Source organism: Cetorhinus maximus, chromosome 5 (assembly GCF_964194155.1).
Source record: "Cetorhinus maximus chromosome 5, sCetMax3.hap1.1, whole genome shotgun sequence".
In the NCBI taxonomy this organism is placed as follows: Eukaryota; Metazoa; Chordata; class Chondrichthyes; order Lamniformes; family Cetorhinidae; genus Cetorhinus; species Cetorhinus maximus.
In genome coordinates this window covers 166,785,584-166,811,078 of record NC_135883.1, presented here as the reverse complement: position 1 = coordinate 166,811,078, position 25,495 = coordinate 166,785,584, and the positions used below count along the sequence as shown (strand labels likewise).

At 54.7% G+C, this 25,495-nt stretch overlaps 1 protein-coding gene across 4 annotated transcripts in view; it reads right to left on the bottom strand.

Annotated features, from left to right (window-relative positions):
* The window catches only part of LOC144681078 (serum response factor-like), a 123,874-nt gene that overhangs the window by 7,052 nt on the left and 91,327 nt on the right, over nucleotides 1-25,495 (bottom strand). For 2 of the 4 annotated variants that reach the window (XM_078542792.1, XM_078542793.1), the window contains exons 5-6: nucleotides 23,388-23,585; nucleotides 15,339-15,466 (exon numbers count right to left, since the gene is read on the bottom strand). In XM_078542792.1, the coding sequence (XP_078398918.1) occupies nucleotides 15,354-15,466; nucleotides 23,388-23,585 (311 nt within the window). In that variant the 3' untranslated portion in view covers nucleotides 15,339-15,353. The remainder of the gene's footprint in view (nucleotides 1-15,338; nucleotides 15,467-23,387; nucleotides 23,586-25,495) is intronic. The other 2 variants (XM_078542791.1, XM_078542794.1) reach the window with 2 other exon arrangements.

The window sequence follows — 25,495 nt, the reverse complement described above, 5'->3', positions numbered from 1 at the left end:
CCATGGAGTACAAACACAGTCGGACTGTCACTCTAGTTTCTTACCCTGAAGCGCAGCCGCACCTTTCTCGCCCGACCTTCTGAGTCACACTTGGTGTGAAAGGTGCAGTGCAGCCGATCCCAAGTGTTTTGTTGATGGAACTGAGTGGGTGACAGGGAAGTCACACCCCCTAAAAGGTTCAGCCTCCTCGAGAAGGCAGAGTGTAGGGTTGCAGCGTGAAGGGGGTACGATGGGTTGGGTGGTGGGGGAGAGAGAGTGGAGTGGAGGGGGTAGTGGATCAGGGGGAGCAGTCGTGGGGGGGTGGGGGAGGAGCAAGGAGGCCAGTCCGGTAGAGGGGGGGGGGGGGGGACGGGGACGGGGAGTGGGGGTTTGTGGATCAGGGAGGGCAGTTGGTGGGGAGCAGTCGCAGAGAGTGGGGGGGGGAGCAGTCGCAGAGAGTGGGGGGGGGGCGGTCGCAGAGAGTGGGGGGGGCGCGGTCGCAGAGAGTGGGGGGGGGGGCGGTCGCAGAGAGTGGGGGGGGGCGGTCGCAGAGAGTGGGGGGGGGCGCGGTCGCAGAGAGTGGGGGGCGCGGTCGCAGAGAGTGGGGGGGGGCGGTCGCAGAGAGTGGGGGGGGCGGTCGCAGAGAGTGGGGGGGGCGGTCGCAGAGAGTGGGGGGGGGCGGTCGCAGAGAGTGGGGGGGGGCGGTCACAGAGAGTGGGGGGGGCGGTCGCAGAGAGTGGGGGGGGCGGTCGCAGAGAGTGGGGGGGGGCGGTCACAGAGAGTGGGGGGGGCGGTCGCAGAGAGTGGGGGGGGCGGTCGCAGAGAGTGGGGGGGGGGCGGTCACAGAGAGTGGGGGGGGCGGTCGCAGAGAGTGGGGGGGGGCGGTCGCAGAGAGTGGGGGGGGGCGGTCACAGAGAGTGGGGGGGGGGCGGTCACAGAGAGTGGGGGGGGGGCGGTCGCAGAGAGTGGGGGGGGCGGTCGCAGAGAGTGGGGGGGGGGGCGGTCGCAGAGAGTGGGGGGGGGGCGGTCGCAGAGAGTGGGGGGGGGGCGGTCGCAGAGAGTGGGGGGGCAGTCGCAAAGAGTGGGGGGGCGGATGGAGAGGGAGGAGGGGGCTCTCGGGCGAGGAGGGGGCTCTCGGGCGAGGAGGGGCTCTCGGGCGAGGAGGGGGCTCTCGGGGCAGGAGGGGGCTCTCGGGGCAGGAGGGGGCTCTCGGGCGAGGAGGGGGCTCTCGGGGCAGGAGGGGGCTCTCGGGGCAGGAGGGGGCTCTCGGGGAGGTGGAGGCTCTCGGGGAGGGGGAGGCTCTCAGGGGAGGGGGAGGCTCTCGGGGGAGGAGGGGGCTCTCGGGGGAGGAGGGGGCTCTCGGGGGAGGGGGGGCTCTCGGGGGAGGGGGGGGCTCTCGGGGGAGGAGGGGGCTCTCGGGGAGGGGGGCTCTGGGGAGGGGGAGGCTCTCGGGGGAGGGGGAGGCTCTCGGGGGAGGCTCTCGGGGGAGGGGGAGGCTCTCGGGGAGGGGGAGGCTCTCGGGGTAGGGGGGGCTCTCGGGGGAGGGTGGCGGCTCTCGCGGGGGAGGGGGGGGCTCTCGGGGGAGGGGGAGGCTCTCGGGGAGGGGGAGGCTCTCGGGGTAGGGGGGGCTCTCGGGGGAGGGTGGCGGCTCTCGCGGGGGAGGGGGGGGCTCTCGGGGGAGGGGGAGGCTCTCGGGGAGGGGGAGGCTCTCGGGGTAGGGGGGGCTCTCGGGGAGGGTGGCGGCTCTCGCGGGGAGGGGGGCTCTCGGGGGATGGGGGCTCTCGGGGGATGGGGGCTCTCGGGGGATGGGGGCTCTCGGGGGATGGGGCTCTCGGGGAGGGGGGGGCTCTCGGGGGATGGGGGCTCTCGGGGGATGGGGGCTCTCGGGGGATGGGGGCTCTCGGGGGATGGGGGCTCTCGGGGAGGGGGGGGCTCTCGGGGGAGGGGGGGGCTCTCGGGGGATGGGGGCTCTCGGGGGAGGGGGGGCTCTCGGGGGATGGGGGCTCTCGGGGGATGGGGGCTCTCGGGGATGGGGGCTCTCGGGGCATGGGGGCTCTCGGGGGATGGGGGCTCTCGAGGGATGGGGGCTCTCGGGGGATGGGGGCTCTCGGGGGATGGGGGCTCTCGGGGGAGGGGCAGCTGTCATGGGGAATAGAGGGGAGCGAGTAGGCAGTTCAGGGGGAGTGGATGTGGCTGGGTCGGGCAGTCAGGGGGTGGGGTGGGTGGGGCTGGGTAAGGTAGGGCAGTTGGGGGGGATCCTGTTTAGGAGGGGTAAGGGGGGTCTCCTGGGAGGCCGCTGGTTGGCCATTGGAGGGTATTCGGGAAATCCTGTGGGGTCAGTTGGGAGAGGGGGAGTGGGGAATAGTTGGAGGACCAGTGGATATTCGGAGTGGTGGGGGAAGTCTTGTAGGAGGGGTTGCTGTCTGGGGTGTCCTGTGGGGGTCGGGGGGGAGGGAAAGGGGTCAGTATTATCCAGGAGTTAGGAATGCTTCTAATTCTTCTAACTTTTCCTGGGTAACTATTACTGAATGGCAGTCAGAACCACGCAAAACTGGATGGTTCCCAGCGCAGGGCAATTTCCCAGTGACTTCCCGGTGCAATTTCCGTACAATCCTGACCTGGGGACTTCCAGGGGCGGCACTCCCCCTGGCACATCTCCAGTGTACCCAGGGTATGACACCCTGAAGCTCTGAAGTATCGGGCCATTATATATCTGACTCGGAGTGGGGGGAGTGTCCGGGATACTGGGCCATTATATATCTGACTCGGAGTGGGGGAGTGTCCGGGATACTGGGCCATTATATATCTGACTCGGAGTGGGGGGAGTGTCCGGGATACTGGGCCATTATATATCTGACTCGGAGTGGGGGGGGAGAGTCCGGGATACTGGGCCATTATATACCTGACTCGGAGTGGGGGGAGTGTCCGGGATACTGGGCCATTATATATCTGACTCGGAGTGGGGGGAGTGTCCGGGATACTGGGCCATTATATATCTGACTCGGAGTGGTGGGGGGGGGGTGTGTCCGGGATACTGGGCCATTATATATCTGACTCGGAGTGGGGGGAGTGTCCGGGATACTGGGCCATTATATATCTGACTCGGAGTGGGGGGGAGAGTCCGGGATACTGGGCCATTATATATCTGACTCGGAGTGGGGGGAGTGTCCGGGATACTGGGCCATTATATATCTGACTCGGAGTGGGGGGGTAGAGTCCGGGATACTGGGCCATGATATATCTGACTCGGAGTGGGGGGAGTGTCCGGGATACTGGGCCATTATATATCTGACTCGGAGTGGGGGGGGGAAGAGTCCGGGATACTGGGCCATTATATATCTGACTCGGAGTGGGGGGGGGGGAGGGGGAGAGTCCGGGATACTGGGCCATTATATATCTGACTCGGAGTGGGGGGGAGTGTCCGGGATACTGGGCCATTATATATCTGACTCGGAGTGGGGGGGAGTGTCCGGGATACTGGGCCATGATATATCTGACTCGGAGTGGGGGGGGAGAGTCCAGGATACTGGGCCATGATATATCTGACTCGGAGTGGGGGGGGAGTGTCCGGGATACTGGGCCATTATATATCTGACTCGGAGTGGTGGGGGGGTGTGTCCGGGATACTGGGCCATTATATATCTGACTCGGAGTGGGGGGGAGTGTCCGGGATACTGGGCCATGATATATCTGACTCGGAGTGGGGGGGGAGAGTCCAGGATACTGGGCCATGATATATCTGACTCGGAGTGGGGGGAGTGTCCGGGATACTGGGCCACTATATACCTGACTCGGAGTGGGGGGGTGTCCGGGATACTGGGCCATTATATATCTGACTCGGAGTGGGGGGAGTGTCCGGGATACTGGGCCATTATATATCTGACTCGGAGTGGGGGGAGTGTCCGGGATACTGGGCCATTATATATCTCACTCGGAGTGGGGGGAGTGTCCGGGATACTGGGCCATTATATATCTGACTCGGAGTGGGGGGGCGGGGGAGAGTCCGGGATACTGGGCCATTGTATATCTGACTCGGAGTGGGAGTGGGGGGAGTGTCCGGGATATTGGGCCATTATATATCTGACTCGGAGTGGGAGTGGGGGGAGTGTCCGGGATACTGGGCCATTGTATATCTGACTCGGAGTGGGAGTGGGGGGAGTGTCCGGGATACTGGGCCATTATATATCTGACTCGGAGTGGGGGGGAGTGTCCGGGATACTGGGCCATTATATATCTGACTCGGAGTGGGGGGGAGTGTCCGGGATACTGGGCCATTATATACCTGACTCGGAGTGGGGGGGAGAGTCCGGGATACTGGGCCATTATATATCTGACTCGGAGTGGGGGGGAGTGTCCGGGATACTGGGCCATTATATATCTGACTCGGAGTGGGGGGGAGAGTCCGGGATACTGGGCCATTATATATCTGACTCGGAGTGGGGGGGAGTGTCCGGGATACTGGGCCATTATATATCTGACTCGGAGTGGGGGGAGTGTCCGGGATACTGGGCCATTATATATCTGACTCGGAGTGGGGGGGGAGAGTCCGGGATACTGGGCCATTATATATCTGACTCGGAGTGGTGGGGGGGGGAGTGTCCGGGATACTGGGCCATTATATATCTGACTCGGAGTGGGGGGAGTGTCCGGGATACTGGGCCATTATATATCTGACTCGGAGTGGGGGGGGCGGGGGGAGAGTCCGGGATACTGGGCCATTATATATCTGACTCGGAGTGGTGGGGGGGTGTGTCCGGGATACTGGGCCATTATATATCTGACTCGGAGTGGGGGGGAGTGTCCGGGATACTGGGCCATGATATATCTGACTCGGAGTGGGGGGGGAGAGTCCAGGATACTGGGCCATGATATATCTGACTCGGAGTGGGGGGAGTGTCCGGGATACTGGGCCACTATATACCTGACTCGGAGTGGGGGGGTGTCCGGGATACTGGGCCATTATATATCTGACTCGGAGTGGGGGGAGTGTCCGGGATACTGGGCCATTATATATCTGACTCGGAGTGGGGGGAGTGTCCGGGATACTGGGCCATTATATATCTCACTCGGAGTGGGGGGAGTGTCCGGGATACTGGGCCATTATATATCTGACTCGGAGTGGGGGGGCGGGGGAGAGTCCGGGATACTGGGCCATTGTATATCTGACTCGGAGTGGGAGTGGGGGGAGTGTCCGGGATATTGGGCCATTATATATCTGACTCGGAGTGGGAGTGGGGGGAGTGTCCGGGATACTGGGCCATTGTATATCTGACTCGGAGTGGGAGTGGGGGGAGTGTCCGGGATACTGGGCCATTATATATCTGACTCGGAGTGGGGGGGAGTGTCCGGGATACTGGGCCATTATATATCTGACTCGGAGTGGGGGGGAGTGTCCGGGATACTGGGCCATTATATACCTGACTCGGAGTGGGGGGGAGAGTCCGGGATACTGGGCCATTATATATCTGACTCGGAGTGGGGGGGAGTGTCCGGGATACTGGGCCATTATATATCTGACTCGGAGTGGGGGGGAGAGTCCGGGATACTGGGCCATTATATATCTGACTCGGAGTGGGGGGGAGTGTCCGGGATACTGGGCCATTATATATCTGACTCGGAGTGGGGGGAGTGTCCGGGATACTGGGCCATTATATATCTGACTCGGAGTGGGGGGGGAGAGTCCGGGATACTGGGCCATTATATATCTGACTCGGAGTGGTGGGGGGGGGAGTGTCCGGGATACTGGGCCATTATATATCTGACTCGGAGTGGGGGGAGTGTCCGGGATACTGGGCCATTATATATCTGACTCGGAGTGGGGGGGGCGGGGGGAGAGTCCGGGATACTGGGCCATTATATATCTGACTCGGAGTGGGGGGAGAGTCCGGGATACTGGGCCATTGTATATCTCACTCGGAGTGGGGGGAGTGTCCGGGACACTGGGCCATTATATATCTGACTCGGAGTGGGGGGAGTGTCCGGGACACTGGGCCATTATATATCTGACTCGGAGTGGGGGGGAGTGTCCGGGATACTGGGCCATTATATATCTGACTCGGAGTGGGGGGAGTGTCCGGGATACTGGGCCATTATATACCTGACTCGGAGTGGGGGGAGTGTCCGGGATACTGGGCCATTATATATCTGACTCGGAGTGGGGGGGAGTGTCCGGGACACTGGGCCATTATATATCTGACTCGGAGTGGGGGGAGTGTCCGGGACACTGGGCCATTATATATCTGACTCGGAGTGGGGGGGGAGTGTCCGGGATACTGGGCCATTATATATCTGACTCGGAGTGGGGGGGAGTGTCCGGGATACTGGGCCATTATATATCTGACTCGGAGTGGGGGGGAGTGTCCGGGATACTGGGCCATTATATATCTGACTCGGAGTGGGGGGGAGAGTCCGGGATACTGGGCCATTATATATCTGACTCGGAGTGGGGGGAGTGTCCGGGATACTGGGCCATTATATATCTGACTCGGAGTGGGGGGAGTGTCCGGGATACTGGGCCATTATATATCTGACTCGGAGTGGGGGGGGAGAGTCCGGGATACTGGGCCATTATATATCTGACTCGGAGTGGGGAGGGAGAGTCCGGGACACTGGGCCATTATATATCTGACTCGGAGTGGGGGGGGAGAGTCCGGGATACTGGGCCATTATATATCTGACTCGGAGTGGGGGGGGAGAGTCCGGGATACTGGGCCATTATATATCTGACTCGGAGTGGGGGCGGGGGAGTGTCCGGGATACTGGGCCATTATATATCTGACGTGGAGTGGGGGGGTGTGTCCGGGATACTGGGCCATTATATATCTGACTCGGAGTGGGGGTGGGGGGGGAGTGTCCGGGATACTGGGCCATGATATATCTGACTCGGAGTGGGGGGAAGAGTCCGGGATACTGGGCCATTATATATCTGACTCGGAGTGGGGGGGGTGTCCGGGATATTGGGCAAATATATATCTGACTCGGAGTGGGGGTGGGGGGGGGGGGGGAGTGTCCGGGATACTGGGCCATTATATATCTGACTCGGAGTGGGGGGAAGAGTCCGGGATACTGGGCCATTATATATCTGACTCGGAGTGGGGGGGAGAGTCCGGGATACTGGCCATGATATATCTGATCGGAGTGGGGGGGAAGAGTCCGGGATACTGGGCCATTATATATCTGACTCGGAGTGGGGGGGTGGGGGGAGTCCGGGATACTGGGCCATGATATATCTGACTCGGAGTGGGGGGGAAGAGTCCGGGATACTGGGCCATTATATATCTGACTCGGAGTGGGGGGGAGTGTCCGGGATACTGGGCCATGATATATCTGACTCGGAGTGGGGGGGGAGAGTCCAGGATACTGGGCCATGATATATCTGACTCGGAGTGGGGGGAGTGTCCGGGATACTGGGCCACTATATACCTGACTCGGAGTGGGGGGGTGTCCGGGATACTGGGCCATTATATATCTGACTCGGAGTGGGGGGAGTGTCCGGGATACTGGGCCATTATATATCTGACTCGGAGTGGGGGGAGTGTCCGGGATACTGGGCCATTATATATCTCACTCGGAGTGGGGGGAGTGTCCGGGATACTGGGCCATTATATATCTGACTCGGAGTGGGGGGGCGGGGGAGTCCGAGAACTAGTGGCTCTGGGTATATCTGACTCGGAGTGGGAGTGGGGGGGAGTGTCCGGGATATTGGGCCATTATATATCTGACTCGGAGTGGGAGTGGGGGGAGTGTCGGGATACTGGGCCATTGTATATCTGACTCGGAGTGGGAGTGGGGGGAGTGTCCGGGATACTGGGCCATTATATATCTGACTCGGAGTGGGGGGGAGTGTCCGGGATACTGGGCCATTATATATCTGACTCGGAGTGGGGGGGAGTGTCCGGGATACTGGGCCATTATATACCTGACTCGGAGTGGGGGGAGAGTCCGGGATACTGGGCCATTATATATCTGACTCGGAGTGGGGGGGAGTGTCCGGGATACTGGGCCATTATATATCTGACTCGGAGTGGGGGGGAGAGTCCGGGATACTGGGCCATTATATATCTGACTCGGAGTGGGGGGGAGTGTCCGGGATACTGGGCCTTTATATATCTGACTCGGAGTGGGGGGAGTGTCCGGGATACTGGGCCATTATATATCTGACTCGGAGTGGGGGGGGAGAGTCCGGGATACTGGGCCATTATATATCTGACTCGGAGTGGTGGGGGGGGGAGTGTCCGGGATACTGGGCCATTATATATCTGACTCGGAGTGGGGGGAGTGTCCGGGATACTGGGCCATTATATATCTGACTCGGAGTGGGGGGGCGGGGGGAGAGTCCGGGATACTGGGCCATTATATATCTGACTCTGGAGTGGTGGGGGGGTGTGTCCGGGATACTGGGCCATTATATATCTGACTCGGAGTGGGGGGGAGTGTCCGGGATACTGGGCCATGATATATCTGACTCGGAGTGGGGGGGGAGAGTCCAGGATACTGGGCCATGATATATCTGACTCGGAGTGGGGGGAGTGTCCGGGATACTGGGCCACTATATACCTGACTCGGAGTGGGGGGTGTCCGGGATACTGGGCCATTATATATCTGACTCGGAGTGGGGGGAGTGTCCGGGATACTGGGCCATTATATATCTGACTCGGAGTGGGGGAGTGTCCGGGATACTGGGGCCATTATATATCTCACTCGGAGTGGGGGGAGTGTCCGGGATACTGGGCCATTATATATCTGACTCGGAGTGGGGGGGCGGGGGAGAGTCCGGGATACTGGGCCATTGTATATCTGACTCGGAGTGGGAGTGGGGGGAGTGTCCGGGATATTGGGCCATTATATATCTGACTCGGAGTGGGAGTGGGGGGAGTGTCCGGGATACTGGGCCATTGTATATCTGACTCGGAGTGGGAGTGGGGGGAGTGTCCGGGATACTGGGCCATTATATATCTGACTCGGAGTGGGGGGGAGTGTCCGGGATACTGGGCCATTATATATCTGACTCGGAGTGGGGGGGAGTGTCCGGGATACTGGGCCATTATATACCTGACTCGGAGTGGGGGGGAGAGTCCGGGATACTGGGCCATTATATATCTGACTCGGAGTGGGGGGGAGTGTCCGGGATACTGGGCCATTATATATCTGACTCGGAGTGGGGGGAGAGTCCGGGATACTGGGCCATTATATATCTGACTCGGAGTGGGGGGGAGTGTCCGGGATACTGGGCCATTATATATCTGACTCGGAGTGGGGGGAGTGTCCGGGATACTGGGCCATTATATATCTGACTCGGAGTGGGGGGGAGAGTCCGGGATACTGGGCCATTATATATCTGACTCGGAGTGGTGGGGGGGGGAGTGTCCGGGATACTGGGCCATTATATATCTGACTCGGAGTGGGGGGAGTGTCCGGGATACTGGGCCATTATATATCTGACTCGGAGTGGGGGGGGCGGGGGAGAGTCCGGGATACTGGGCCATTATATATCTGACTCGGAGTGGGGGGAGAGTCCGGGATACTGGGCCATTGTATATCTCACTCGGAGTGGGGGGAGTGTCCGGGACACTGGGCCATTATATATCTGACTCGGAGTGGGGGGAGTGTCCGGGACACTGGGCCATTATATATCTGACTCGGAGTGGGGGGAGTGTCCGGGATACTGGGCCATTATATATCTGACTCGGAGTGGGGGGAGTGTCCGGGATACTGGGCCATTATATACCTGACTCGGAGTGGGGGGAGTGTCCGGGATACTGGGCCATTATATATCTGACTCGGAGTGGGGGGGAGTGTCCGGGACACTGGGCCATTATATATCTGACTCGGAGTGGGGGGAGTGTCCGGGACACTGGGCCATTATATATCTGACTCGGAGTGGGGGGGGAGTGTCCGGGATACTGGGCCATTATATATCTGACTCGGAGTGGGGGGAGTGTCCGGGATACTGGGCCATTATATATCTGACTCGGAGTGGGGGGGAGTGTCCGGGATACTGGGCCATTATATATCTGACTCGGAGTGGGGGAGAGTCCGGGATACTGGGCCATTATATATCTGACTCGGAGTGGGGGGAGTGTCCGGGATACTGGGCCATTATATATCTGACTCGGAGTGGGGGGAGTGTCCGGGATACTGGGCCATTATATATCTGACTCGGAGTGGGGGGGGAGAGTCCGGGATACTGGGCCATTATATATCTGACTCGGAGTGGGGGAGGGAGAGTCCGGGACACTGGGCCATTATATATCTGACTCGGAGTGGGGGGGGAGAGTCCGGGATACTGGGCCATTATATATCTGACTCGGAGTGGGGGGGGAGAGTCCGGGATACTGGGCCATTATATATCTGACTCGGAGTGGGGGCGGGGGGAGTGTCCGGGATACTGGGCCATTATATATCTGACGTGGAGTGGGGGGGTGTGTCCGGGATACTGGGCCATTATATATCTGACTCGGAGTGGGGGTGGGGGGGGAGTGTCCGGGATACTGGGCCATGATATATCTGACTCGGAGTGGGGGGAAGAGTCCGGGATACTGGGCCATTATATATCTGACTCGGAGTGGGGGGGGTGTCCGGGATATTGGGCAAATATATATCTGACTCGGAGTGGGGGTGGGGGGGGGGGGGAGTGTCCGGGATACTGGGCCATTATATATCTGACTCGGAGTGGGGGGAAGAGTCCGGGATACTGGGCCATTATATATCTGACTCGGAGTGGGGGGGAGAGTCCGGGATACTGGGCCATGATATATCTGATCGGAGTGGGGGGGAAGAGTCCGGGATACTGGGCCATTATATATCTGACTCGGAGTGGGGGGTGGGGGGAGTCCGGGATACTGGGCCATGATATATCTGACTCGGAGTGGGGGGGAAGAGTCCGGGATACTGGGCCATTATATATCCGACTCGGAGTGGGGGGAGTCCGGGATACTGGGCCATTATATATCTGACTCGGAGTGGGGGGGGAGAGTCCGGGATACTGGGCCATTATATATCTGACTCGGAGTGGGGGGAGAGTCCGGGATACTGGGCCATTATATATCTGACTCGGAGTGGTGGGGGGGGAGTGTCCGGGATACTGGGCCATTATATATCTGACTCGGAGTGGGGGGGGGGTGTGTCCGGGATACTGGGCCATTATATATCTGACTCGGAGTGGGGGGGGGTGTCCGGGATACTGGGCCATTATATATCTGACTCGGAGTGGGGGGGGGGGTGTGTCCGGGATACTGGGCCATTATATATCTGACTCGGAGTGGGGGGGGAGAGTCCGGGATAATGGGCCATTATATATCTGACTCGGAGTGGGGGGGAGAGTCCGGGATACTGGGCCATTATATATCCGACTCGGAGTGGGAGGAGTCCGGGATACTGGGCCATTATATATCTGTCTCGGAGTGGGGGGGGGGGGTGTCCGGGATACTGGGCCATTATATATCTGACTCGGAGTGGGGGGGGGGGGGAGTGTCCGGGATACTGGGCCATTATATATCTGACTCGGAGTGGGGGGAGTGTCCGGGATACTGGGCCATTATATATCTGACTCGGGTTGGGGGGAGTGTCCGGGATACTGGGCCATTATATATCTGACTCGGAGTGGGGGAGTGTCCGGGATACTGGGCCATTATATACCTGACTCGGAGTGGGGGGAGTGTCCGGGATACTGGGCCATGATATATCTGACTCGGAGTGGGGGGAGTGTCCGGGATACTGGGCCATGATATATCTGACTCGGAGTGGGGGGAGTGTCCGGGATACTGGGCCATGATATATCTGACTCGGAGTGGGGGAGTGTCCGGGATACTGGGCCATTATATATCTGACTCGGAGTGGGAGTGGGGGGAGTGTCCGGGATACTGGGCCATTATATATCTGACTCGGAGTGGGGGAGAGTCCGGGATACTGGGCCATTATATATCTGACTCGGAGTGGTGGGAGTGTCCGCAGTATATATCTGACTCGGAGTGGGGGGGAGGGGGGAGAGAGTCCGGGATACTGGGCCATTATATATCTGACTCGGAGTGGGGGGAGAGTCCGGGATACTGGGCCATTATATATCTGACTCGGAGTGGGGGGAGAGTCCGGGATACTGGGCCATTATATATCTGACTCGGAGTGGAGGGGGGGGGGGGGGGAGTGTCCGGGATACTGGGCCATTATATACCTGACTCGGAGTGGGGGGAAGTGTCGGGGATACTGGGCCATTATATACCTGACTCGGAGTGGGGGGAGTGTCCGGGATACTGGGCCATTATATATCTGACTCGGAGTGGGGGGAGTGTCCGGGATACTGGGCCATTATATATCTGACTCGGAGTGGGGGGGAGTGTCCGGGATACTGGGCCATTATATATCTGACTCGGAGTGGGGGGAGTGTCCGGGATACTGGGCCATTATATATCTGACTCGGAGTGGGGGGAGTGTCCGGGATACTGGGCCATTATATATCTGACTCGGAGTGGGGGGAGTGTCCGGGATACTGGGCCATTATATATCTGACTCGGAGTGGGGGGAGTGTCCGGGATACTGGGCCATTATATATCTGACTTGGAGTGGGGGGGGAGTGTCCGGGATACTGGGCCATTATATATCTCACTCGGAGTGGGGGGTGTCCGGGATACTGGGCCATTATATATCTGACTCGGAGTGGGGGGAGTGTCCGGGATACTGGGCCATTATATATCTGACTCGGAGTGGGGGGGGGAAAGAGTCCGGGATACTGGGCCATTATATATCTGACTCGGAGTGGGGGGGGGGGGAGTGTCCGGGATACTGGGCCATTATATACCTGACTCGGAGTGGGGGGGGATACTGGGCCATTATATACCTGACTCGGAGTGGGGGGGGGAAGAGTCCGGGATACTGGGCCATTATATATCTGACTCGGAGTGGGGGGAGTGTCCGGGATACTGGGCCATTATATATCTGACTCGGAGTGGGGGGGAGTGTCCGGGATACTGGGCCATTATATATCTGACTCGGAGTGGGGGGAGTGTCCGGGATACTGGGCCATTATATATCTGACTCGGAGTGGGGGGAGTGTCCGGGATACTGGGCCATTATATATCTGACTCGGAGTGGGGGGAGAGTCCGGGATACTGGGCCATGAGATATCTGTGTCCCTGAAATCTCCAGGAATTGGAGTTAAATTATCTGTGTGAAAATTGCTGCCTATTGATACTCAGAAGCTGTATTTGGGTGCATGGTAACAGAGAATTAGTGCCATATGCCTGCTCCCGCTCTCTCAGCACACCCCCACCGCACCAACACCTTCACAATGACTCAGTCCAATAAGATACTGCATAAAAATCACAAGGGCCCAAACTCCCCATCCAGGCTGAAACACAGGCAAACCAAACAGCTACTATTTGATGCACCTTGTCTGTCCGGTCTATGCATATCCATGTGTGGGTGCACGCAAGAGAGAGGGGGGGGGGGGGGAGGGGGTGTCACAGGCAGGCACACGAGAGAGAGAGAGAGAGAGGGGGGCGCGGGCGGACAGACGAGAGAGAGAAAGAGAGGGGGGCGGGCGGGCAGACGAGAGAGAGAGAGAGAGAGCGAGAGAGAGGGGGCGCGGGCAGACGAGAGAGAGAGAGGGGGCGTGGGTTGGATCATGAGAGGGGGCGCGGGTGGGTTCGCCCATGGGAGAGACAGGGAGGGTGTGGGCGGGTTCGTCCACGGGAGAGAGGGAGGGTGTGGGTGGGTTCGCCCATGGGAGAGACAGGGAGGGTGTGGGCGGGTTCGTCCACGGGAGAGAGGGAGGGTGTGGGCGGGTTCGCCCATGGGAGAGAGGGAGAGGGTGTGGGTGGGCAGGCAGATGGGAGCGAGAGTGAGGGTGTGGGTGGGCACGCCCATGGGAGAGAGGGAGAGGGTGTGGGTGGGCACGCCCATGGGAGAGAGGGAGAGGGTGTGGGTGGGTACGCCCATGGGAGAGAGGGAGAGGGTGTGGGTGGGCACGCCCATGGGAGAGAGGGAGAGGGTGTGGGCGGGTACGCCCATGGGAGAGAGAGAGAGGGTGTGGGCGGGTCCGCCCATGGGAGAGAGAGGGAGGGTGTGGGCGGGTTCGCCCATTGGAGAGAGGGAGAGGGAGTGGGTGGGCAGGCAGATGGGAGAGTGAGGGTGTGGGTGGGCACGCCCATGGGAGAGAGGGAGAGGGTGTGGGCGGGTACGCCCATGGGAGAGAGAGAGAGGGTGTGGGCGGGTCCGCCCACGGGAGAGAGAGAGAGAGGGTGTGGGTGGGCACGCCCATGGGAGAGAGGGAGAGGGTGTGGGCGGGCACGCCAATGGGAGAGAGGGAGAGGGTGTGGGTGGGCAGGCAGATGGGAGAGAGAGTGAGGGTGTGGGTGGGCACGCCCATGGGAGAGAGGGAGAGGGTGTGGGTGGGTACGCCCATGGGAGAGAGGGAGAGGGTGTGGGTGGGTACGCCCATGGGAGAGAGGGAGAGGGTGTGGGTGGGTACGCCCATGGGAGAGAGGGAGAGGGTGTGGGTGGGCAGGCCCACGGGAGAGAGGGAGAGGGTGTGGGCGGGTAAGCCCATGGGAGAGAGAGGGTGTGGGCGGGTCTGCCCACGGGAGAGAGAGGGAGGGTGTGGGCGGGTACGCCCACGGGAGAGAGAGGGAGGGTGTGGGCGGGTCCACCCACGGGAGAGAGAGAGAGGGTGTGGGTGGGTCCACCCACGGGAGAGAGAGGGAGGGTGTGGGCGGGTACGCCCATGGGAGAGAGAGGGAGGGTGTGGGCGGGTTCGCCCATGGGAGAGAGGGAGAGGGAGTGGGTGGGCAGGCAGATGGGAGAGTGAGGGTGTGGGTGGGCACGCCCATGGGAGAGAGGGAGAGGGTGTGGGTGGGCAGGCAGACAGGAGAGAGAGTGAGGGTGTGGGTGGGCACGCCAATGGGAGAGAGGGAGAGGATGTGGGTGGGCAGGCAGATGGGAGAGAGAGTGAGGGTGTGGGTGGGTACACCCATGGGAGAGAGGGAGAGGGTGTGGGCGGGTACGCCCATGGGAGAGAGAGAGAGGGTGTGGGCGGGTCTGCCCACGGGAGAGAGAGGGAGGGTGTGGGCGGGTACGCCCACGGGAGAGAGAGGGAGTGTGTGGGCGGGTCCGCCCACGGGAGAGAGAGAGAGGGTGTGGGTGGGTCCACCCACGGGAGAGAGAGGGAGGGTGTGGGCGGGTACGCCCATGGGAGACAGGGAGAGGGTGTGGGCGGGTCCGCCCACGGGAGATAGAGGGAGGGTGTGGGTGGGTACGCACAAGAGGGGGGAGGGATAGAGCAAGACAGTGAGAGGCAAAGAGAGAAGACATCAAAAATGACAATCCCCTGACCACCCAACATGCATTAAAATGGGAATCCCATTGACCTTTCCTGTAGGACATCAGAGATTTTCAGATATTGTCTCTTTACACCATACCTGGTGTAGCTGGACGGCTGACAGTGGGATTTGGACTGTTCCTGTGGGAGCAGTGAGCACAACCTGAGGTACCCCACCTGTAAGAGAGAACAAGCAACTCAACATAAACACCAAGTTCAGGCTCAATTCTTCAAACACAAATATTCATCATCTCACACACTTCCAAGTATCTTCTTCAGTGATGGTCCATCCACAGAGCTCAGACCTCCAGAGGCCCCTCTAACTTTTCTTATGTCAATTTTTGCCATTTTGGCAGTTTCTTTTCCCTCAACATCTGTGAATTTTTTTTGAGATTTTGGCTCTGGCCAAAGCTTCTCTTCTCATTGGAAACCCTTCTCTCTCTCCTCGGGTCCAAGCCCTCGCTCACTCTCTCCCGTTTGTCTCTATTTTTGCTCAATGTTTCTCAGAATTTTCCTCCCTTGTTCATTCTTAGCTTCAAATACTCTTACCCGAATCTCACTCCTTCCTCCCTCCATCCATCCTATTACCACAGTGACTACACGTTAAAAATATTTAATTGGCTCTAAAGTTCTCTGGGGCATCCTCAAGTAGTGAAATCTGTACATAAACACAAATCTTTCATTCTTTACCGTATTTAAATTTGCTATATTTTCACATCTCACACCTGGACCTCAAATCTGTTAGTAAAGTTACTTCTCTCACTTTTTGTGTTCTTCAATTAGTTAAAGGCTTTCAAAAGCCCAAATTCATCACAACCATTCACTGAATTATAGTCTTTCACCTTGATGTTGTCAACTTTGATACCGCCCTGCGCTGTGGATCTGGCTTGACAGGCTTCAGCCACTGTAGGACATGACATCCTAGCCAGAGCATGTGCACACCTGACATTACCCAAGCACACACTTTCCAGCAGATGCCACTAAGGCAAGAAATCTCCCCTCCCTCCAGTTCAGAAGTACAGGGGCCATCTGTAGCACAAGTCGTAATGAGGTCAGCTGGCCCAGCATACTTCCCCAAAGTCTGTCCACCGTCTACAAGGCACAAGTCAGGAGTGTGATGGAATACTCCCCACTTGCCTGGATGACTGCAGATCTAGCAACAAGCAAGAAGCTTGACACCATCCAGGACAAAGCAGCCCGCTTGATTGGCACCACATCCACAAACATTCACTCCCTCCACCACCGACGCACAGTAGCAGCAGTGTGTACCATCTACAAGATGCACTGCAGGAACTCACCGAGGCTCCTTAGACAGCACCTTCCAAACCCACGACCTTTACCATCTAGAAGGGCAAAGGCAGCAGATACATGGGAACACCACCGCCGAGAAGTTCCCCTCCAAGTCACTCACAATCCTGACTTGGAAACATATTTCCATTCCTTCACTGTCCCTGGGTCAAAATCCTGGAACTCCCTCCCACATAGCACGGTGAGTGTAACTACACCACAGGACTGCAGCTGTCCAAGAAGGCAGCTCACCACCACCTTCTCAAGGGCAATTAGAGATGGGCAATAAATGCTGGCCTAGCCAGCGAAGCCCACACCCCATAAACGAATTAAAAAGGACACACTGGGTAGGAGTTGGTGGTTTCTTGTGTTGTTGGGCTCAGTTCACCGGTGCACTTATTTTGAAAAGAGTGTGTATTAAAATGAAACTTTGAACATTCAGGTCTTTTATTAATAAAAAAAAATGTGTATCACAGGGACAATCTGATTCATGGCTTCCTTTCCTCTGTATTTGGAGATTTTGTGATTGATTGAGCTGAGGGAGGGACAGCCTCAGAGTGGAGCACCAAGTGCCGACATTAAACCTTCACAAGTCAGGCACAGCACAAGCCCAATGTAGTATAGAGTTCCCTCTGCTCTAGCCAATTCTACCTGTTCAAAGTGCGATAGAAAATGGCATTCCTTCCTTTGCACATCAATGTGACACTTTCAACTTCCAAGCCTACTATCCTAGGGTCTCTGGTTACCAAACCACTAGCAGAAGAGTCAATAACTAGAAGCTATAGATTTAACTCATTGTAACTGAACCAGAGCGGAGTTAAGTTGTAACCTATTTAGACAGCGAGTTATGACCTGGAATGCACCACCCAAAGGAACGTGGAAGCGGATTAAATAAGAACGTTCAAAAGGAAACTGAAACGTAAATACTAACAATTCAGAATTCGTTCCATTGTGCCTGTGCTTTTTTAAAATTCATTTATAGGATGTGGGCGTCGCTGGCTAGGCTGGTACTGCCTATCCCTAACTGCCCTTGAGGTGGTGGTGGTGAGCTGCCTTCTTGAACTGCTGCAGTCCATGTGGTGTAGGTACATCCACAATGCTGTTAGGGAGGGAGTTCCAGGACTTTGACCCAGCAACAGTGAAGGAATAGCGATATATTTCCAAGTCCAGGTGGTGAGTAGCTTGGAGGGGAACTTCCAGGTGGTGGTGTTCCCATTGATCTGCTGCCCTTGTCCTACTAGATGGTAGCAGTCGTGAGTTTGGAAGGTGCTGTCTAAGGAGCCTTGGTGAGTTGCTGCAGTGAATCTTGTAGATGCTACACACTGCTGCTACGGTGTGTCAGTGGTGAAGGGAGTGAATGTTTGTGGATGTGGTGCCAATCTAGCCGGCTGCTTTGTCCTGGACGGTGTCAAGCTCCTTGAGTGTTGTGGAAGCTGCACTCATCCAGACAAGTGGGGAGTATTCCATCACACTCCTGACTTGTAGTCGGTGCACAGGCTCTGGGGAATAAGGAGGTGAGTTACTCAATGCAGGATTCCTAGCCTCAGTATTCTCTTTTAGCCACAGTATGTATATGGCTAGTCCAGTTCAGTATCTGGTCAATGGTAACCCCCCAGGATGTTGATAGTGGGGGATTCAGCGATGGTAAATGTCTAGGGATGTTGGTTAGATTCCCTTTCATTGGAGATGATCATTGCCTGGCATGAATGTTACTTGCCACTGTCATGAAGAGATAGTAATGTCTATAATGTTATTGGAAATTATTTTTTAAAATAGAGTTCTAGTGGGGATCTGTGTCTAGGTTTGAAGCCAGCCAGTCTAGGTGCTTTGATGTATAGTAGTTTGAGATGTTAATTGGGGAAACAGTAAGGAAGTTAAAAGGTAAAGTGTATATTTGCATTTGTTGAATAAGTAGAAAAGGTAAAATTAAAAGCCTAGCTTTTCTATACAAAGGAAAATTTACATTCAAAGAAAAAGATATGTATAAAGGAGAAAGAAGATTGGTGTAAGGCAGAGGCATTTTAAGATTTAACAAGTGTGAGAAGCGTCCAGCCTGTAAGCTTCAAGCTGCTGTCTGCAAGGACCCAGAGCTGAAAGAAACTCATTTTGACTGTGACTGTCCAGGGTGTGCTCTGCCAGGCGTCTGTTTAAATCTATGAGATTTACTGTTGCCTTAACGGGGGTGTAACTGAGAGTCAGGTTAATTAGGAGATTTCTGTGGTTACTATAGTAGTATGTATGTGTTTACAATCTTTCTCGTATCAATAAATGTTTTAGTTTTATAAAAAACCCTCTTGAGACTCAGTGGTCCTGGTACTACTGAAATCAAAGCCTGCATCTCGAAACATACAAATTTCAAAAATGGGCTATGACAGTTGCTTCAAGTTTCCCTCTGGGATTTGAACAACTCAGCCTTTACCATCGGCTGCGTCATAATTCCACATTGTATAATCGTCAGTGAACATCCCCACTTCTGACCTTATGATGGACGGGAGCTCATTGATGAAACAGTTGAAGATGGTTGGGCCGAGGACACTACCCTGAGGAACTCATGCAGTCATGGTCCTGGGACTGAGGTGATTGACCTCCAACAACCACAACCATCTTCCTTTGTACTAGGTACGACTGCAACCAGTGGATAGTTTTCCCCCTGATTCCCATTGACTTCGGTTTTGCTCGGGCTCCTTGATGCTGCACTCAATCAAATGCGGCCTTGATATCAAGGGCAGTCACTCTCACCTCACCTCAGGAGTTCAGCTATTTTGTCCATGTTTGAGCCAAGGCTGTAATGAGGTCAGGAGCTGAGTGACCCCAAACCGAGCGTCAGTGAGCAGGCTATTGCTAAGCAAGTGCCACTTGATAGCACTGTTGATGACCCCTTCCATTACTTTACTGATGATCGAGAGTAGACTGATGGTGTGGTAATTGGCCGGGTTGGATTTGTCCTGCTTTTTGTGTACAAGACATACCTGGGCAATTTTCCACATAGCCAAGTAGATGCCAGTGTTATAGCTGTACAGGAACAGCTTGGCTAGGGACACAGCAGGTTCTGGAGCACAAGTCTTCAATACTATTGCCAGAATATTGTCAGGGCCCATAGCCTTTGCAGTATCCAGTGCCTTCAGTCATTTCTTGATAGCATGTGGAGTGAATCGAATTGGCTGGAGACTGGCATCTGTGATGCTGGGGACCTCTGGAAGAGGCCAAGATGGATCATCCACTCGGCACTTCTGGCTGGAGATTGTATCAAATGCTTCTATCTTGTTTTGCACTGATGTGCTGGGCTCCTCCATCATTGAGGATGGGGATATTTGTGGAGCCTCCTCCTCCAGTGAATTGTTTAATTGTCCACCATCATTCATGACTGAATGTGGCAGGACTGCAGAGCTTAGGTCTGATAAATTGATTCTGGTATCACTTATCTCTGTCTATCACTTGCTGCTTATGCTGTTTGGCACACAAGTATTCTGCTTTGCAGCTTCACCAGGTTGACCTCATTTTTAGGTATGCCTGGTGCTGCTCCTGGCATGCCCTCCTGCACTCTTCATTGAACCAGGGTTGATTCCCTGGCTTGATGGCAATGGTAAAGTGGGGGATATTCTGGGTCATGAGGTTCCAGATTGTGTTTGAGTACAACTCTGTTGCTGCTGATGGTCCACAGCGCCTCACGGATGCCCAGTCTTGAGTTGCTAGACCTGTTTGAAATCTATCCTGTTTAGCACTGTGGTTAGTGCTGCACAACATGATGGAGGGTATCTTCAATGTGAAGGCGGCTTGCTGCAAGAGTTACTCTGTTAGTCCCACCCGTCTTCTCCTCGTCACCCTGAAAACTCTCTTTCTTCAGTTAATTAATTATCCGTGCCTCAATTATCAATTGACCTTGCCTCCACCACACTCTCAGGCAGTGTATTCCAGATCTTAACCACTCACTGTGAAAAGCTTTACCTCATGTCGCTTCCGTTTCTTTTGCCAATCACCTAAAGTTGTTTCTCTGGTTCTCGAATCTTCCAATGGAAACAGTTTCTCTCTGTCTGCTCTGCCTCGACCCCTCATGGTTTTGAGCTCCTGTATCAAACCTCCTCTCAACCTTCTCTTGAGAACAACCGCAGATTCGTCAATCAATTCACAAAACTGAAGTCTCTCATCCCCAGAATCACTCCCCTAAATCATCTTCAATGCCGTCACATTCTTCCTAAAGTGTGGTGCCCCACTCTGTGTCCCTAACTATAAAACCAGGGTTCTGTGTGACTTATTAACCACTTTCTAAACCTGTCCTGCCGCCTTCAACGATTTGTACACAAACACCCCCCGATCTACCTGCTCCTGCATCTCCTATGGAATTGTATCCTTTATTTTATATTGCCTCTCTTCATTCTTCCTACCAATTCTTCCTACACTTTAGCAAAGATGTGAAGGCATTAGAAAGGGTGCAGAAAAGTTTCACAAGAGTGGTTCCAGGGATGAGGAACTTCAGTTACGTGGGCAGATTAGAGAAGTTGGGACTCTTCTCCTTGGAGAAGAGAAGGTTGAGAGGAGATCTGAAAGATTCAAGATCATGAGGTTAGAGTGAAACTGTTCCTATTGGTGCAAGTATCAAGAACGGGGTAATTGACAAAAGAAGCAAAAGCAACATGAGGAAAAACCTTTTCACACAGCGACTGGTTAAGGATCTGGACTGCACTGCCTGAGAGGGTGGTGGAGGCAGGTTCAGTCAAGGCATTCAAGAGGGAATTGGATTACTATCTGAAAAGTAAAAATGTGCAGGGCTATGAGGGAAAGGCAGGGGAGTGGCACTGGATGAATTCCTCCTTCAGAGGAATTCATCGCCTCCTTCTATGCTGTGACTATTCTATGATTCTATGCTGTGCATTAATTTCCATCGAGCATTTATCAACCTCCTACACCAGTCTACGGCCTCTTGGAAATCCATCTCTGTCCACCTCACAGGTCACAATACTTCCAAGTTTTTTTAATCTCCAAATTTTGAAATTGTGCCCTGCACACCCAAGTCTAGGTTATTAATATGGATAAAGATGACTATCTCTGGGGTCCTCCTTGCTAGTTTCTTTTCTAACTTCCTAAGATCTGCCCCTAGGACCTCACCCCTCCTTTTACCAATGTTGTCAGTACCAATGTGGACCATGATCTCTGGCTGTTCATCACCCATACATACCTTCCTGGACTCACATTGTGGACACAGTAACACCTCTCTGTTCCCCAAACTGTAGAATTCCCTATCACTATTGTTTTCCCAATCTTCCTCCTGCCCCACTTTACAGCTGAGCCAACCATGGAGTGGTTCTGGCTGCACTCCCCAGAGGAACCATCACTGCCATCAGCATTCAGAACTGAATACCAACTGGAGCGCACAATGCACTCTGGGGACTCCTGCATGACCTGCCTGCTTTTCCTTGCCTGTCACCCATCCCCTCTCTACCAGCACACCCTTAAGCTGTGGGGTGACCACATTCAAAACCATGCTATTCATGGAGCTCTCAGAGTCACAGGTGCACTGCAGAGACACCAGCTGAGAGCCAGAGCTCGAGATTTTGCAGCTGGCTATCTGTACTTCCTGCACATGGACTTGTCACAAAAATCCCAAAAGGCTAGTGTGCAGGTACAGCAGGTGATTAGGAAAGCTAATAGGATGTTATCATGTATTGTGAGGGGAATTGAATACAAAAGTAGGAAAGCTATACTTCAGCTGTACAGGGCACTAGTGAGACCACATTTGGAGTACTATGTACAGTATTGGTCCCCTTATTTAAGCAAGGATGTAAATGCGTTAGCAGTTCAGAGAAGGTATACTAGGCTAATACCAGGAATGGGTTGGTTGTCTTATGAGGAAGGACAGGCTTGGCCTGTATCCACTGGAGTTTAGAAGAGTAAGAAACAATTTGATCGAAACCTTAAAGATCCTGAGGGTTCTTGACATGCTGGATATAGAGAGGATGTTTCCTCTTGTGGGAGAATCTAGAATTAGGGGTCATGGTTTAAAAATTAGGGGTCGCTCATTTAAGACAGAGATGAGGAGAATTTTTTTCCCTGAGGATTGTGAGTCTTTGGAACTCTCCTCCTCAAAAAGCGGTGGAAGCAGAGTCTTTGAATACTTTTAAGGCAGAGCTAGACAGATTCTTGATTAACAAGGGGGTGAGAGGTTATCGGGGGTCGGCAGGAACGTAGGGTTGAGGTTACAATCAGATCAGCCATTAACTTATTGAACGGCCGAGCAGGCTCGAGGGGCCGAGAGGCCTACTCCTGCTCCTAGTTTGTATTTGTCCAGAACATGAGAAGCATGTGGAACAGGATGTGCAATCCACAGGGCTGGGATGTCCTGCATGGCTCTATTTACTAGACTATTGATTGACGTAACAGAAATAAATTTGGATAAAACTTGAAGGGGAAGAATTTGCAGGGCTACGGGGAAAAAGCATGGGGGATGGGACTAATCAGATAACAGCTTCAAAGAATGTGCCCCAACAAATGGCTTCCTTTGTTCTATAATACGCTGTGATTCTCAAGCTAACAACGTAGAGTTTGTGTTGTGCATTAGGAACTAGAAGGGTTCAAACTCAAGACACTGAGGAACCTTAGAGACATGAAGAAGGCAAGAGCTTTGCTCCATCATTTTGGGCTGGATTCAAATCTGCTCTTCACAGTGAAAGGAACATGTACACACTTCTTCAGCAGCCCAGACAAGCCCAACTCTCTAAGTACAGTGTTGGATGATCCTGACTAGTTCACCAAAGCCTTTTGCTGTAAGTGGGACTTCCTCAGAGGGAGACCCATTAACTTTCATTAATGACCTTACCCTGCTCTTGCATCTGGCTGTGAGAGACTTGCATCCCCGATGAAGGCTGTGAAAAGGCGTTGAGAACCGTGAGTCCACCGTCGGACAGGCCAGGACTGGAGGTGGTATACATGACTGTACCATGGGGGCTAGGGTACATCACATGACTGGCCATCGAGGTGGGTACAGACGATGTCACGATTGTTGCCGGCAGCGTCACTGACAGACCAAGAGGAAAGGGTTTCAGCTTTTATAAACTGTACAATCATTTCAATAACATGCTGAATGTACAAAAGCTACAGCTGTACAAAGGGCTGTTCAGAACCCATTCAGAATAAAAACAGAATTACCTGGAAAAACTCAGCAGGTCTGGCAGCATCGGCGGAGAAGAGTCGACGTTTCGAGTCCTCATGACCCTTCAACAGAACTGTGTATAGTTATGAGGGGTGAAATATAAGCTGGTTTAAGGTGGGGGGCAGGGGGGGAGAGAAGTTGAGGGTGGGGTGGTTGTAGGGACAAGCAAGCACCCACGGTCGTTGACAGGGCCCTCAACCGTGTCCGGCCCATCTCCCGTGCATCCGCCCTCACGCCTTCTCCTCCCTCCCAGAAACATGATAAGGTCCCCCTTGTCCTCACTTATCACCCCACCAGCCTCCGCATTCAAAGGATCATCTTCCGCCATTTCTGCCAACTCCAGCATGATGCCACCACCAAACACATCTTCCCTTCACCCCCCCGGCGGCATTCCGTAGGGATCGTTCCTTCCGGGACACCTGGTCCACTCCTCCATCACCCCCTACTCCTCAACCCCCACCTATGGCACCTCCCCATGCCCACGCAGAAGATGCAGCACCTGCCCCTTCACTTCCTCTCTCCTCACCGTCCAAGGGCCCAAACGCTCCTTTCAAGTGAAGCAGCATTTCACTTGCATTTCCCCTAACTTAGTCTACTGCATTCGTTGCTCCCAATGCGGTCTCCTCTACATTGGAGAGACCAAACGCAAACTGGGCGACCGCTTTGCAGAACACCTGCGGTCTGTCTGCAAGAAAGACCCAAACCTCCCTGTCGCTTGCCATTTTAACACTCCACCCTGCTCTCTTGCCCACATGTCTGTCCTTGGCTTGCTGCATTGTTCCAGTGAAGCCCAACGCAAACTGGAGGAACAGCACCTCATCTTCCGACTAGGCACTTTACAGCCTTCTGGGCTGAATATTGAATTCAACAACTTTAGAACTTAAACTCCCTCCCCCCATCCCCACCCCGTTTCTTCCCCCTCCCTTTTGTTTTTTTCAATAATTTATCTAGATTTTTCTTTTCCCACCTATTTTTAAATCTACAACTAATACCTTGTCAGTCTTTCCACCCCACCCCCACTAGAGCTGTAACTTGAGTGTCCTGCCATCCATTCTTAATTAGCACTTTTCTTAGATAATATCACCACCTTCAACACCTCTTTGATCCTTTTGTCTGTGACATCTTTTGATTATCTGCTCCTATCACTGCTTGCTTGTCCCTACAACCACCCCACCCTCAACTTCTCTCCCCCCCTCCCCGCCCCCTACCTTAAACCAGCTTATATTTCACCCCTCTCATAACTATACTCAGTTATGTTGAAGGGTCATGAGGACTCGAAACGTCGACTCTTTTTTTCTCCGCCGATGCTGCCAGAACTGCTGAGTTTTTCCAGGTAATTCTGTTTTTGTTTTGGATTTCCAGCATCCGCAGTAGTTTTTTGTTTTTAACCCATTCAGAATGCTTGGTTCATTTCTGGGTGATGCACCTCAACGAAGATATATTATTCTTTGTAGGAATGCAGCCCAGGTTCACCAGAATGATACCAGGACCAAAAGTGTTAAATTATAAGGATGGTTTGCATTTCTTCTGAATTTAAAAAAGGTGGAGGGCAAACTATCTAAGGTATTTAAGATGAGGGTAAACAGAGGAAAGCTATTTCCTCAGCCCTAAGAGTCCAGATAAGGGGGAATAATCTTAAAATTAGAGACAGGTCATCGGAGATGATGTCAGAAGCGCTTTTTCTAGGGAACTCACTCTCCCCAAATAGCGTCAAGGATGGGGGGCACGGGGAGTCAACTGAACATTTCAAAACTGAGATTGATAAATTTTGTTGG